This window comes from Martes martes (genome assembly GCF_963455335.1).
Source record: "Martes martes genome assembly, chromosome: 3".
Classification (NCBI taxonomy): Eukaryota; Metazoa; Chordata; class Mammalia; order Carnivora; family Mustelidae; genus Martes; species Martes martes.
This window is the reverse complement of record NC_137890.1, coordinates 167251181-167263835: the sequence shown is the minus strand read 5'-3', so window position 1 is coordinate 167263835 and position 12655 is coordinate 167251181. Positions and strand designations below refer to the sequence as shown.

At 58.6% G+C, this 12655-nt stretch overlaps 1 protein-coding gene across 4 annotated transcripts in view; it reads left to right on the top strand.

The window, feature by feature from the left end:
* Nucleotides 1–207: 207 nt before the first annotated feature.
* SPEG (striated muscle enriched protein kinase) overlaps nucleotides 208–12655 on the top strand; it is a gene marked incomplete at its 5' end in the record, with an annotated part of 56075 nt that continues 43627 nt past the window's right edge. Inside the window, 5 exons of one of the 4 annotated variants that reach the window (XM_080798756.1) lie at nucleotides 208–586; nucleotides 8503–8545; nucleotides 9442–9476; nucleotides 10059–10148; nucleotides 10232–10568. In XM_080798756.1, coding sequence (XP_080654882.1) covers nucleotides 208–586; nucleotides 8503–8545; nucleotides 9442–9476; nucleotides 10059–10148; nucleotides 10232–10568 — 884 coding nt within the window. Of the gene's footprint in view, nucleotides 587–7413; nucleotides 7447–8502; nucleotides 8546–9441; nucleotides 9477–10058; nucleotides 10149–10231; nucleotides 10569–12655 lie in introns of those variants that run through there. The other 3 variants (XM_080798759.1, XM_080798757.1, XM_080798758.1) reach the window with 3 other exon arrangements.

Genomic DNA, 12655 nt, shown 5'->3' with positions numbered 1-12655 from the left:
GAGCCGGGGGGCCTAAAAATAGCCCCCGAGGCGCAACCGCAGCCCTGGTGACCTTCTGGGTAACACAGGCCGAAAGCGGGCGGGCAGCAGGAAGGCAGGGCGCCGGCCCCCCAGGACTCATCTCCCAGGGCACCATTCCCACCGCGGGTGCCCCCGTGGCCGTCAGGTTCCAGAGACCCACCCCCTCCAGCCCAGCTCCCAGAGGCCATGCAAAAAGCCCGGGGCACGCGAGGCGGGGACGCGGGCACGAGGGCACCCCCCAGCCCCGGAGTGCCCCCCAAGCGAGCCAAGGTGGGGGCCGGCGGAGGGGCGGTGGCCGGGGCTCCCGCCTTCCTGCGGCCCCTGAAGGACGCGGCGGTGTTGGCGGGCAGCGACGTGCGGCTGCGGGTGGCGGTGAGCGGGACGCCCCAGCCCAGCCTCAGCTGGTTCCGGGACGGGCAGCCCCTGCCCCCGCCGACCCCTGAGCCCAGCTGCCTGTGGCTGCGGAGCTGCGGGGCGCGGGACGCCGGAGTGTACAGCTGCAGGGCCCAGAATGAGCGGGGCCAGGCCTCCTGTGAGGCTGTTCTCACGGTGCTGGAGGTCGGAGGTAATGGGGAGGTGGGGGGAGGGGAGGGGAGGGCGGCGCGCCTGGGGGGCTGGGGTGCTCAGAGCCGGGACCAGGGCTGCAGGAGCCACGTGGGGAGGTCGCCGGTTCATCCAGCTCTCTTCCCAGGCGCTCTGGCTTCTGGCCCCTGGCCCCACAGACCCAGAAGTGCCAATCAAGAGGAAAATGTGTGTTTGGGGGGGCAGGGAGGGGTGTCAAAGTAGAGAGGCTCCCCACAGGAAGGTCAGAGGTCAAGGGTCAGCATTTGGTAAGCAAATACCTGAGCCCCCACTAAGGCCTCTCTGGAATTCGGAAGTGAAAGGCCTCCTCATTTCCCTGTAGGGAGAGAAAATCATCTGGAGAAAATTGTCTTTATCAGCTTGGGTAACCTAGAATTGAGACACCTCATGGGGCTGCACACGTCTGAAAGAGGGGCGAGCTCCCCGGGTCCCACTGTGATGTTGAGGGGTGGGTCTGAGCTCCCCTGGGGCGTGTGGGTGTGATCTGCGCCAGGCTAGTTGGAAGAAGCCAGTGGGTAGATGACTATGAAGAGGGTACAGAGCACCAGGAGGTGGACCTAGGCCTGGGGGCTCCCCAGTGTGTATGAGGATCCACATGCTTGAGGGCTTGAGAATCCATAAGAAGCCTGTGTGTGTGTGTGCATGTGTGCGTGTGCATATGTGTGTGTGTGTGTGTGTGTGTACCTGTGCAGGCTGCGGAAAGGCCTGGTTGTACACACAGTTGAGGGACGGGGGTTTGTGGAGTATGGTATGAAAACCAATGGGCCATGTCTGCCTGAGATTCAGAGAGCAGGAGAGGGGGATGCTCAGGCTGGTGCTTGGGACCCTCCCCATGTCGGGGTACAGTGCCAGGCTCATGTGTGAAGACCTGAGGCAGAGGAGAGGGGACCAAGACTGGGCCTGGTACTGGAGGTCCTGCTGGGGCTGGTATGGGGCTCAGGCCCCCCCGAGCAGATTCTCCTTGGGTCAGTATCTGCATTTCCTTTTTAATTTTCTCAGCCCCTAAGCCAGCCAGTTGTTCCATAGGCCTCAGGCAGAGCCTTGGGCTGACTGAGTCTTGAGAAGCAGAATTCTGGGGGAGTAGGCTATGGTCGGCAAATAGCTTGGGGAGCACTGAGTGTGTCCCAGGAGTTTTCAAGAGGGAGTTCTCACTTCAGCTTGGTGGTGTTGGTGGAGGTGCATCTCTGGGGGCTGAGGAGAAGGGATAAGGAGGAAAGACCTCAGTAGCCGGAGGGGATAGGAGGGGCGGAGATGCAGAATGTCAGGGGCTCAGCCTCTGTGTGTCAGCACCTCTGCTCTCTCCCTCACCCCACACTGCCCACCCTCCTACCATCTTCAGCGCTGCTTCCTTGGAATCCCTGTGGCCACGCCTGGGGCAGAGAGAGTCAAGGTGGGCTTTTCTTTTCTTTTTTTTTTTTTTTTAAAGATTTTATTTATTTGACAGGCAGAGGTCACAAGTAGGCAGAGAGGCAGGCAGAGAGAGAGGGGGAAGCAGGCTCCCCGCTGAGCAGAGAGCCCAATGTGGAGCTCGATCCCAGGACCCTGAGATCATGACTTGAGCCGAAGGCAGAGGTAACCTGGTAACCCACTGAGCCACCCAGGCGACCCAAGGTGGGCTTTTCTTGATCGGCTTTGTACTTGGCCAGGTACAGGCCATCCCAGCCTGGAGTCGGGGAAGGGACCCATCCTTGCAGGGCTGTGAGCTGAGGAAGGATCAGACTCCTTGGGGATCTTAGCTCTCGTCCTCTCAGGCCAAAGGGAAATGAAAACAGAACATTAATCAAATCAAAGGATATGATAGATTGGTGAGAATACAGTCTGGGGGAGAGAGATTTCATTTTATTAAAAAAAAACCATTTCATTTATTTATTTTTTCAAGATTTTATTTATTTATTGGAGAGCAAGTACGAGTAGCGGGGGGAGGGGTAGAGGGACAAGTAGGCTCCCCGCTGATCAGGGAGCCCAGTGCAGGCCTTGATCCCAGGATCTCCAGCTGAGCTGAAGGCAGACACTTAACTGCTTAGCCCACTGAGCCCTGACCCAACTGAGCTACCCAGGGGCCCGGTGGAGAGAGATTTTAGGGAAGGATAAGGAAGCCCTGAGGAGTGCCATGTTTGTCTCGACTTGAAATGACCACAGAGAACCGCAGCTCCAAACGCGTCCTTTCATAGGTGAGGACACTGTGGTCCAGAATGGAGGAAGATCTGCCAGAAGACATATTGCTAGTTATGGCCACCCCAGAATTAAGAACCCATCCCTTCTGGTTTCCACCCTACTCAAGGAATTCTGAAGGAAGGAGAGAGAAAAAGAAAAGGAGGGGAGCTGTCCATTGTGTGGCCAGTAGCCCAGGCCTTCTTTCTAGGAGGAGAGCTCCCTAACCTGCTAGGGTCCCCCAAAGTAGGGAGAGTGACAGGAGGCTGGACCCCCTCCCCCGAGCAGGGTTTCCCCTTGTGTTTCCCTGCAAGACGTGTTTTCTCCGTCCCTCTATAAGCTGGGTAGCATGGTTAGCAGGGCTGAATGCCACTGGGCCTATCCAGACAGAGGCCACAAGGGCAGTCTCCAGGCTACTTTGCAGGAATAGCATGTTTGAGAGGCATGGGCTGAGGAAAGGACCCTGGGTGTCATGAGGACTGGATCTGGGGCCTTTTGACAGTCATGTTAATACAGCAAGAGGATTGCGCTACAGCAAGTCACATTTGAGAACTTTTTCTCAAATGGTGAAATCTTTGCCCCAAGACCAGTCTTAGAATTATTACTAATTGGTAATAATTCTTAGCTTATGAATATAACTACACGCTACTGTGTGGTAGGTGACACACCATCATATCTTCTGATATATCATTTAAGTCGCACCCCTGGGGAAGCTGGTACAGAGGATTAAATGGCAATTCTTGTGGTACAGAGAGAAGGTGGCTGAGCAGGGATGGAAGGAGGTGTGTCCTACTGCAAAGAACTATGCACTTAACTACTACCACCCTCCCACATATTTTGGGGAGGGCGGGGCTTTGCTTTGGTGATGGTGGGGACTGACTGTGTGAGCCTGGGTTCCTCCTCCTCCTATTGCCCCTCCCCCTCAACCAGTACCTGCCCAGTTCCGGGTCTTGGTCAGGGGCAGCTGGACAGGCAGCTCAGCATTGCTCAGACTTACTCATGGAACACTTTCTCAGTTGGGATCCACAGCAGGAGAACTTCAGGGATCTCGAGGAAACCCAGCCAGGCCCTGGCTGCAGAAGGAGGCAGTTTCCTGGCTGGGATTGCTGTCTGGCTCGGTGATGCTAAGGTTCCTGGCACTCCTGAAGCCTGAGATGTTCGCTTAAGGATGGAGGGATATCAACCTGGCTTAAAGAGGGAGGGGCCTTGAGAAGACAGGTGGGCTGCTGACTGGAGAATCTGGAGGATGGGACACAGGAGGGTGGGATTTGGGGTGTAGAAATGAGGAAAGCATAGGAATAGTGAAGACAGTAGATGGGCAGGCTACCTGGAGAATCCTTAATGTGGGTACAGCACCCCATCTCATTTCATTATTTAATCTTAAAAAGCCCAGATTACTGTAGTGATGGTTATGCATAGGAGAAAACGGGAATCCTAAGAGGGAATTTACTCGAGGTCACATGGCTGATGGGGTGACAGAGCCAGAACTGTAGGGGTTCAGGTCCACGTTGCCTGTCCTCAGAAAGAGAAGCATGGGAAGACTAAGGCCAGGACTTTTCATCATGAACCATCCTTCTCCCAACCATATCTCCGAAGCCATCTCCTGGCCCAGTCTCCAAGGTAGGCGGGCATTCATCTCCTTCAGAACATCCTACTTCCACCTGTGCAGGCTGAGGAGCTGTGTGCAAATCAAGTGACCAGAACAAGTGTCACTCTCAACACTTGGGACATGTGTGGCTGGGGGGTGGTTTAAAGGGCAGGCGGTAAAGAGGAGAGGGCACAGCCGAGAGAAGGGGCAAGCTGTCAGTGCTTGCCTCATTAGCTGGATGTTTCATAGTCTTCTGGAAGACTCTGGTTTCAGTCGGAAGGGCCAAAGGTCAACAGGTAGGCATGAACCATGCTGGGGACTTGAGGCCATGAAGAGGAGAGGAAAGGTTAAAGACAGGGAGAGAGGGCTTCTTCAGGCAAGGAAAAGGTGGGGGTATGCACCAGAGCCTGTGCTGAGGGATATTTTGCAGTTACTTTTTTCCACCAGACCTTGGTATGTCTGGATGAAAAGCCAGGAGGAAAATTAGTATGGAATTGGGGTGGGTAGGGAGAGTGTTGCCATCCATTCAGGCCCAGTCCTCATCAGGGAGGGGAGGAGGAGCCAGAGTGGGAGCAGCGGACAGGAGCAGAGAAGCCCCCAAGTAGCCGAAGCCCACGCAGGAGAACTTTTCTGAAGCCAGGGCAGGCTCTCCCAGGAAGATCCTGAGTGGCACTCGAGATGGCCACTTCTCCAGCTATTTCTTAGAAAAGGCTCTGGGTCAGGATGGAGGAGGGAGGACGGCTGGATGAATGAGCTGTTCCAGGAAGATTTACTATCCCTATCCCTGCCGCCCACAGCTCTGCCACTCCCTCCTCCTTTATCTAGTGCCTACTGTGGGCCTGTCACTGCTCTAGGTGCTGGGGCTACATGGGGCAGGCGATCCCTCAAGTTCCTGTCCTCCTAGAGATCACATCCTAGTGAGGGGAGATAGACAACCTAGAATAAACATGATAAGTAAGTAAAAATGTTACTGTGTGTCAGAAATGCAGAGCAAGATAACCAAAAAGGGGGAAGGGAGAAATTGGACTTTCCAGGCAAGAAAGAGAGGATACAAAAAGAAGGGGAGCGGGTTCACCTGGCTCAGAGGAAGGTCTGTGTGAGAGATCAGGCCTGGCATGATGAGATAGGTTTTTTCTGGAAGGGTAAAGGCTGGCAGTGCAGAAATTGGGAGTCTGGGTTTAGGGAAATAGCAGAGGGGCACAGCTGTCCAGCCACGGAGGCGAAAAGATGGCAATCTAGGGCCAGCTGGGGGTGGCCCACCCTGCAAGCATGCCCCAGGCCAGCCCAGTGGGGGTGAGCAGTGCAGACCCAGAGCAGGAACACAGAATCCCACAGGCCTGTCCTCGGCCCAGCTGTCCCGTCACTCACGCCCGCTGCCCATTGGTTATTTTTGCTATGGAATGTGCCAGCCCCTCGGATTCTCCTGGGGAACAGGGGCTCAAGTTACCCCCTCTCCTCACTCAGCTCCCCCATCTGTGAGTGGGTGTATTGGGGGGTGGGCAGGGAGAGCGCCTGAGGGTGTCCAGAGTCCTCTGGCTGGAACCGATATGGACACACATGTGTCCGCTCTCAGTGCTTGTCCCGAGTCATGTGTCTGTACGTGTGACATCTGCCTTTGGGGGTCCAGGAAACAGGACCATCTGTATGCACCCAGAATGTATAAGATATGCCTTTAAATTTAAAAAAGGGGGTGTCCATAAACTCACATAACTTCGGAAGCCAAGTAAAAACTGCTAACAGTGAGTGGCACTGCTTGTGTATGCTAGGATGAGGACTTGGATGGAGAGGACAGTTGGAGACACAGAACCTGTGTGGCTTTGGCTAAGTGATAGGCTGTCTCTGAGCCTTAGTCACTTGTCAGTTAAATGGAGGCAGTTCAGTGTTCATAAGTGGTTGTTGTGAATGAGGGAAATTTTTTTTTTTTTTTTTTTGACAGAGAGAGCGCACAGGCAGGCAGAGAGGCAGTCAGAGGGGGAGGGGAAGCAGGCTCCCCTCCGTGCAGAGAGCCTGATGCGTGCAGAGAGCCTGATGCGGGGCTCAATCCCAGGACCCTGAGATCGTGACCTGAGCCGAAGGCAGCCGCCCAGCCGACTGAGCCACCCAGGCGCCCCTGAGGGAACATTTTAAAAGTGACTGGCACTCAGTAAATGCTTAAGAAACTTAGTTATAATGATTGTTGGGGGGAGGGGAGAATTGAGTTTCGGGTTGCAAAGTGCGCACGGTGCGGAACGGGAGGAGGACAAATAGAGTTTGGTGAGTATACACACCCGTGGGTGAGAAGGTGGGTCATATTTGTGGCTAGTAGGAGAATCTCTGGGCACCTTAGGTGGTGTGTGTGTGTCTGTGGCAGGGGGCAAGGACAGAGGACCTACCATCGAGAAACTCTAGGGCCGTCTCTGGCTCTCCTGAGGAGCCTGGGGGTTTTCATAGTCTCAGCTGCTTTCAGCACGGAGCCCCCTCCCACCAGGGCCCTTGTTCCGTAAGTGACCTAGGCGCCCCCACCCGGCGCTGTGGCCCTGCGGCGTGTTCCGGCCGCCACGAGTTCGGTACTGCCTGGCACAGGGTAGTGTGCGCATGTTTGTGGAGTGAGCAAGTCGAGATGCGGCTGACCTTCCAGAGCGGCCCCGCGGGGAACGAGTGGGGGTGGCGTGGAGGCCGCGTCAGGCTGCCAATGAGAGGGTTGCCCGAACTCTCATAGGGACCGCTGCACCCCTTCTGTGCCTCAGTTTCCCCATGTGCCCAGGGCCCAGGAGGCAGGTGCGGGGTGGGGGTACCCGGAGGCAGGTGAGCGCCGCCCCGAGGGTCGCAAGGGAACAGGCCAGGGAAGGGGCGCCAGGTGGGGTGCAGGCCGGCGGGGGAGGGGCGGGCTCTAGGCGCCGCCGCCGCCGCCGCCGCCGCCGCCGCCGCCGCCGTCTTACCCCCGCCCGGGCTCCCGCGGCCCCGCGGCTCCTTCCGCCACCGGCGCCGGCTCCCGCCCGCTCCCCTGCTCGCCCCCGGCCCCGCCTCCGACTCCGCCCCGCCCCCGCCCGTCCCCTCCTCGCCCGGCCGCCGGCGCGGCCCCCTCCCCCGCCATGAAGAAGCTGTGGGTGAAGAAGCGTTTCCAGGTGAGGGCTCCGGGGGCGGGCGGCGCCGGGAGGGGGCGGGAAGGGCTGGGCGCCCCAAGGGAGGGCGGGTCACCGCGGCCGGGCCCCGGGGGAGGGGGCGCCGGGGCCGCGCCCGCCCCACCCAGCCGCGGAGGGGCAGCCGCCGGGCGCGCTCTGGGGGGCTCCCGGGCCAGTGTGCTGAGGGCGGCGGCCCCTCCCCGCACCGAAGGGCAGACCACCCCCCGCAGCCAGGCCCCGTCGTCCGCAATCCCCCGCGACCCCTCGGGGAGGCCCCTGCCGCAGCTTCGGCGTGGGGTGTCCACTGGCTTCTTTGCCACCTGGTCTCCCCTCTCCTCCGTCCAACCCCGGCCCCCCGCCCTGGCTTTCCCCAGCCCCCCAGTCTGGAGCCTTCCATCTTCCCGAGCTCCTGGAAGCCACGCACAGGGATTGAGCTCAATAAATTCCCGGAACCCTGCCCTGTTCTCCTCCAGAAAGGCCTCCTTTCTGCATTCGTGAGGCTCTGGCCCTTGTTGGACCTTGCCCTCAGCTCCCCCATCACCTTCCCTGCCCGATTGACACCTATTTCAGGTATCTGTCCTCCCCATCCGCCCCTCCCCCAGCAGGAATCTGTGTCCTCATCCCTCCATCTCCCAGTCATGCAAGCACCCCCCCCACCCCATCTCTTCCTTCACGTCAGTCAGTCTGCTATCTTGTCTCCTAGCTTCTATCTGTGGGGTGTCCCTCAGGTCCCCAGTCCTGTGAGCCTCTGTCGGACTCCCAGCATTGGACTCCCAGCATTTGACCCGAAGCTTTGCTGTCTTCTCTCTTCTTCCTTCTCTGCTCCTCCCCAGAGCCAAGCTGGGTAGCCTGGAGCTCCTGCTAGGAGGGTTGAAAGGCAGGGAAGAGTGGAGACATTCCCTGCAGGGAAAGCTGTGCATTACCTCTGTGCATTACCTTCCTCCTCCTCTCCAAGCCCCTGGAATGAATTTCTGTTTAATATAGAGGTTTGGATGGGAGGTAAGGGACAGCAGGAGTGAGCCTTCCTCTCAGCAACTCATTCTGGCTTTTCTCTTTCAGAAAACGGGCCACTCCCGCCGGGCCTTTGGCCGACTCACCCATGGTGCGTGGACCACAGGCTACCTGCTTTAGCCCATGCCCACTCCTTCTCTTGGTCCATGTCTCTTCATGCCTCATGCCCAGGCCCTAAAGACAGCCTATGAGATTGTGGGCTCCCCCAGTACACATCCATACCCACTCAAGGAGGTGCCCTGTACCCTGTAGCTGTGGGGTGAGGGGGTTGAGGGGGGGATGTCACTAGCATACCCCACTATGGGCCTTGGCTCAGGGTGCTCCATTTGTGGGACCAAGTGGGGATGAGCTCACTGCCATGCTTTGGAATCCAGCACATGGCTCCTGCATGTCGTGGCATTCATGGAGAAACTGAGGCACAGAACCTGCTAGGAAATGGGCCCAGGAAACTTTGCGTAGCCTAATCACTGGGCACTTTGAGGCCCATTCAGCAGTAGAAGAAAAGGATTAGGAAGAGGGTACCTGTCCCATCGTGAGGCAGAACAGTTTGGGGGTTTGGTTTGCAAAGAAAGGTCAAAGCACAATACAAATATTTTAAGAGAGGGTGGGCCTGACCCCTGATGGGGGGCCTGGGTCTGCGAGTGGCCTGATCACAAGCAGATGTGCGTGTGTGTGTGCGTGTAAGTGTGTGCACGTGGCCGGGGCAGCAGTGAGAGTGCCAAGGGTATAGAATGGCTAGGGTAGTTGGAATTACCAGCCAAAGCATGTGTGCTCCCCAGCTGGGCACAGTGGGAGCCTGCAGGCTGTCAGGACTGGAGATGCTCTGCCCATTCCAGGTGTCTCCCTTCCCCTGCCCCATCCCCACAGGGCATTTCTGGGCACTGGGTACCCTCATGCCCCCTTTGTCCTGCCTACCCACCATGCCCTGCCCCACAAACGCTCTGATAACAGTCTGTCCATGTCTCTCTCCTGCTGCTCCTATGGAAGCGAAGTTTTCCGCTCCTGCAGAAAGCAAAGTTACGGTAGGAAACTGGCTCTGGCCCTAGCCCTCCACTCCCCTTACCTTCCTGCCCGACCCCGGCCTCTCCTCACCCTGCCTCAGCTGTGCCCTGATGCGTCCTGCTGGTTCAGGGTGGAGGACGGGCCGGCCCTGCAGTTGGCCCAGTGCCCTGACAGTACGACTCTGAGGTGACTCCCTTTTGTTCCTGGGGTACCGGAACCCAAAATTTAGAGACTTGGAACCTAGGATCTTGTTATTTGGGGGCTGCACAGGAACCTACACTATCACTGACGGGCGAGGATGGGGAGGGCTGAGACCCTGGTCATCTAGTAAGTGGCTGGGAGGGGCGGTGGCAGGTGGTTTTCAGGGCCAAGGAGGTAGGGGTGAGTCGCCAGGGACCCCTAGGTGAAGCCATGGGACTGGCCTGAGTAACCCCAGCTGGGCCGGGGGACGAGGGGGGTAAAAGAGGGGGGAAGAGAGGTGTGGCAGCCCCCGCGGGAGGTGGTAAGATGGAGCCTGCTGCGGGGGAGGCAGGAGGAGACACAGGGAAGAGTTGGAGTTGGAGGGAGGAGGGCCCTGCCCACACAGACCCCTTCTTCTCCAGACTCGGAGACGGGTGAGGATGACATCAGCGATGTGCAGGGGACCCAGCGCCTGGAGCTTCGGGATGACGGGGACTTCAGCACCCCCACAGGTGAGCTCTCTGGGCTGCTCCAAGAGCAGGCAAGCGGGCTTCCCCCGGGAGGTGCCTGGGCTTCACCCTGCTCCTCTCTCTAGGGGGCTCCGACACCCTGGTGGGCACCTCCCTGGACACACCCCCGACCTCCGTGACAGGCACCTCAGAGGAGCAAGTGAGCTGGTGGGGCAGCGGGCAGACGGTCTTGGAGCAGGAAGCGGGCAGCAGGGGTGGCACCCGCCGCCCCCCGGGCAGCCCAAGGCAAGCACAGGCAACCGGGGCCGGGCCACGGCACCTGGGGGTGGAGCCGCTGGTGCGGGCGTCTCGAGCTAATCTGGTGGGCGCAAGCTGGGGGTCAGAGGATAGCCTTTCGGTGGCCAGTGACCTGTATGGCAGCGCATTCAGTCTGTACAGAGGACGGGCGCTCTCCGTTCACGTGTAAGTAACGGCCTTCCCCGGGCCCGTGCTCTTCCACCTCACCGTGCCATCCCGCACTGCCCCTCACCGCTCCGTCGGCCTCCACCCCTCTCTCCCTGCACCATCCGTCCCTCTGTCCCTCTGTGCACTTCACCGCCCCTGCTGCCACCCCGGCCCCCGGCTGCCTACTCTGTCCTCCCACACCGCAGCCTCCCTCCTCCTGTGCCGTCACCACCCACAGCCTCCTGCTCCCACCTGTCCTGGCTCCCTGTGCCATCGCCATGGTCTCGTGGACCCCTCTGTCCCTTCCTCATCCCCTCCAAGATCTCCACTTTCCCAGGGGCCCTCTCCCACCTCACCCATTCAGGTTCCAGTTGTCCCCAGGATCCCCCCCACCACCACCACCAGGGCCCCCTCCGTGCCTGCTGTCTCAGCAGCTGCTGCCTTTTCTTCTCTCTGCACATTCCTGTTCCCATGTGGGCCTTTTCCGGGGAGGAACGGAACCTTTCCGCACGGCAGCTCCCGAGAGAGCAGGAGAGCAAGGGAGCAAGAGCGCGGCCGGGAGAGAGAAGAGAGTGAGGTGGTCAGGGAGTAGATGGGGCCAGGGGCCTGGGCAAGCAGGAGCGTGTGGGCTGTGTGGGAGGCAGGGGTGGACAGGGAGGGCTGGAGTCAGGGGGCTGGGGTGGAGGCAGAGAGCTGGGAGTGATGCAGGCAGGGAGCATGTGAGGGCCTGGTAGGAAATGCCTGTGCAGGGGCGGGGTTGGGGGGTGGGTGAAGATTGTCCTGGCAGGGGGTGGCGAGGAGCCGGAGGTGTTGGAGTGAGGCATCGGAGCCATTTTTGGAGATTTGGGGGCTGGCAGATACAGGAGGGAGTGCTATAGTAGAACAGGGGAGTGGCTGATGATGGAGGTATTGGGGGACATTTGGGGAGCTGAGAGGGACCTAACTTGTGGTGGGTATGGGTGTGTGGGGGAGGGACCATCATGGAGGAGAAGGAAGGAGCCTTGGGGGGCAGCACAGGGAGGCTGTTTTGGAGGTGGTTGCGGTGGCTAGTGGTAGGCAAGGGAGAGGTCTGGGGCAGGGGAGGCTCCCTGGCTTTATCTGGTTCGCATGAACCAGGCGCTGCTGAGCCCTGGACTGGCCTTTTTCTTCCCTGCTTTCCTTTGCCAGGCCTCAGCCTGAGCCTGGAGTTGCTATGGCAACTTCTGAGGAACCCATTTCCTTAGTGATGTCTGTGGTACAGAGGCTGGCCCAGGGCTCGGAACTGCTGGCAAGAGGCCTCCACTGCTGTCCCCGATTTCCCTCGGATTTCTCTAGGAGCCTCATCCAGTTCCCAGAGGCCATTCCTCAGGGACTCTGCTGTCCTTCCCCCAGAGTAGACTCTGCCTCCCCTCAGGTGGCTGGCTGAGGTTCTGTTCCCTCAGGGCACCATGGATTGCCACTCTATCCCTCACCCCTCTCCCCCCAGTCAGCGGTGGGGCCTGCAGGGGCCAGATGTATGCACGTAATCCGAAATGGCCTTCCACTCAGGCACCCCTAGAACTTCTGCAGTGGCCAGTACCCTATTTCTCGTCCCTTCTGTGACCTCAGAATCCTAGACACTTGGAAGGAAAAAGGGCTCAGGAGTCAGACTGCCTGGGTGTCGATCCTGGCACCAGCCATTTCCTAGCTGGATCACCTTGGTGAGGCACTTTACGTCTTGAGCCTCAGTTTCTTCATCTGTAAGTGGAGAGCGCTCCTAGCTCAGAGGACTGTTGGAAGGATGACAGGAGGGAATGCATTTTAAGCCTTTAGTACACGCCTGGCCCCCAGTAAGGATTCAGTGAGCCATTTCCTGATTTATTAAGCTCTCTCTAATGTGTCAGGTATGATGTTAATATCTCAGATTCCTTTCCTAGCTCATCTTTCTGCTTGATGTGTCCCTCAAGAGTCCAGAGGGGAAAACTGAGGCCCAGCTCTTGGGCAGGAAAGCTCTGTGGGGGAGAGGGGTACTCTGAGCTGACCAGTTTCTTCCCTCTTCCTCTTCTCCCACACCCCTTCTTCAGGCCCACGCAGTAGTTATTTCTGAGCTGAGTTATTTCTGAGCATACCCCTTTGGGGAGCTTCTG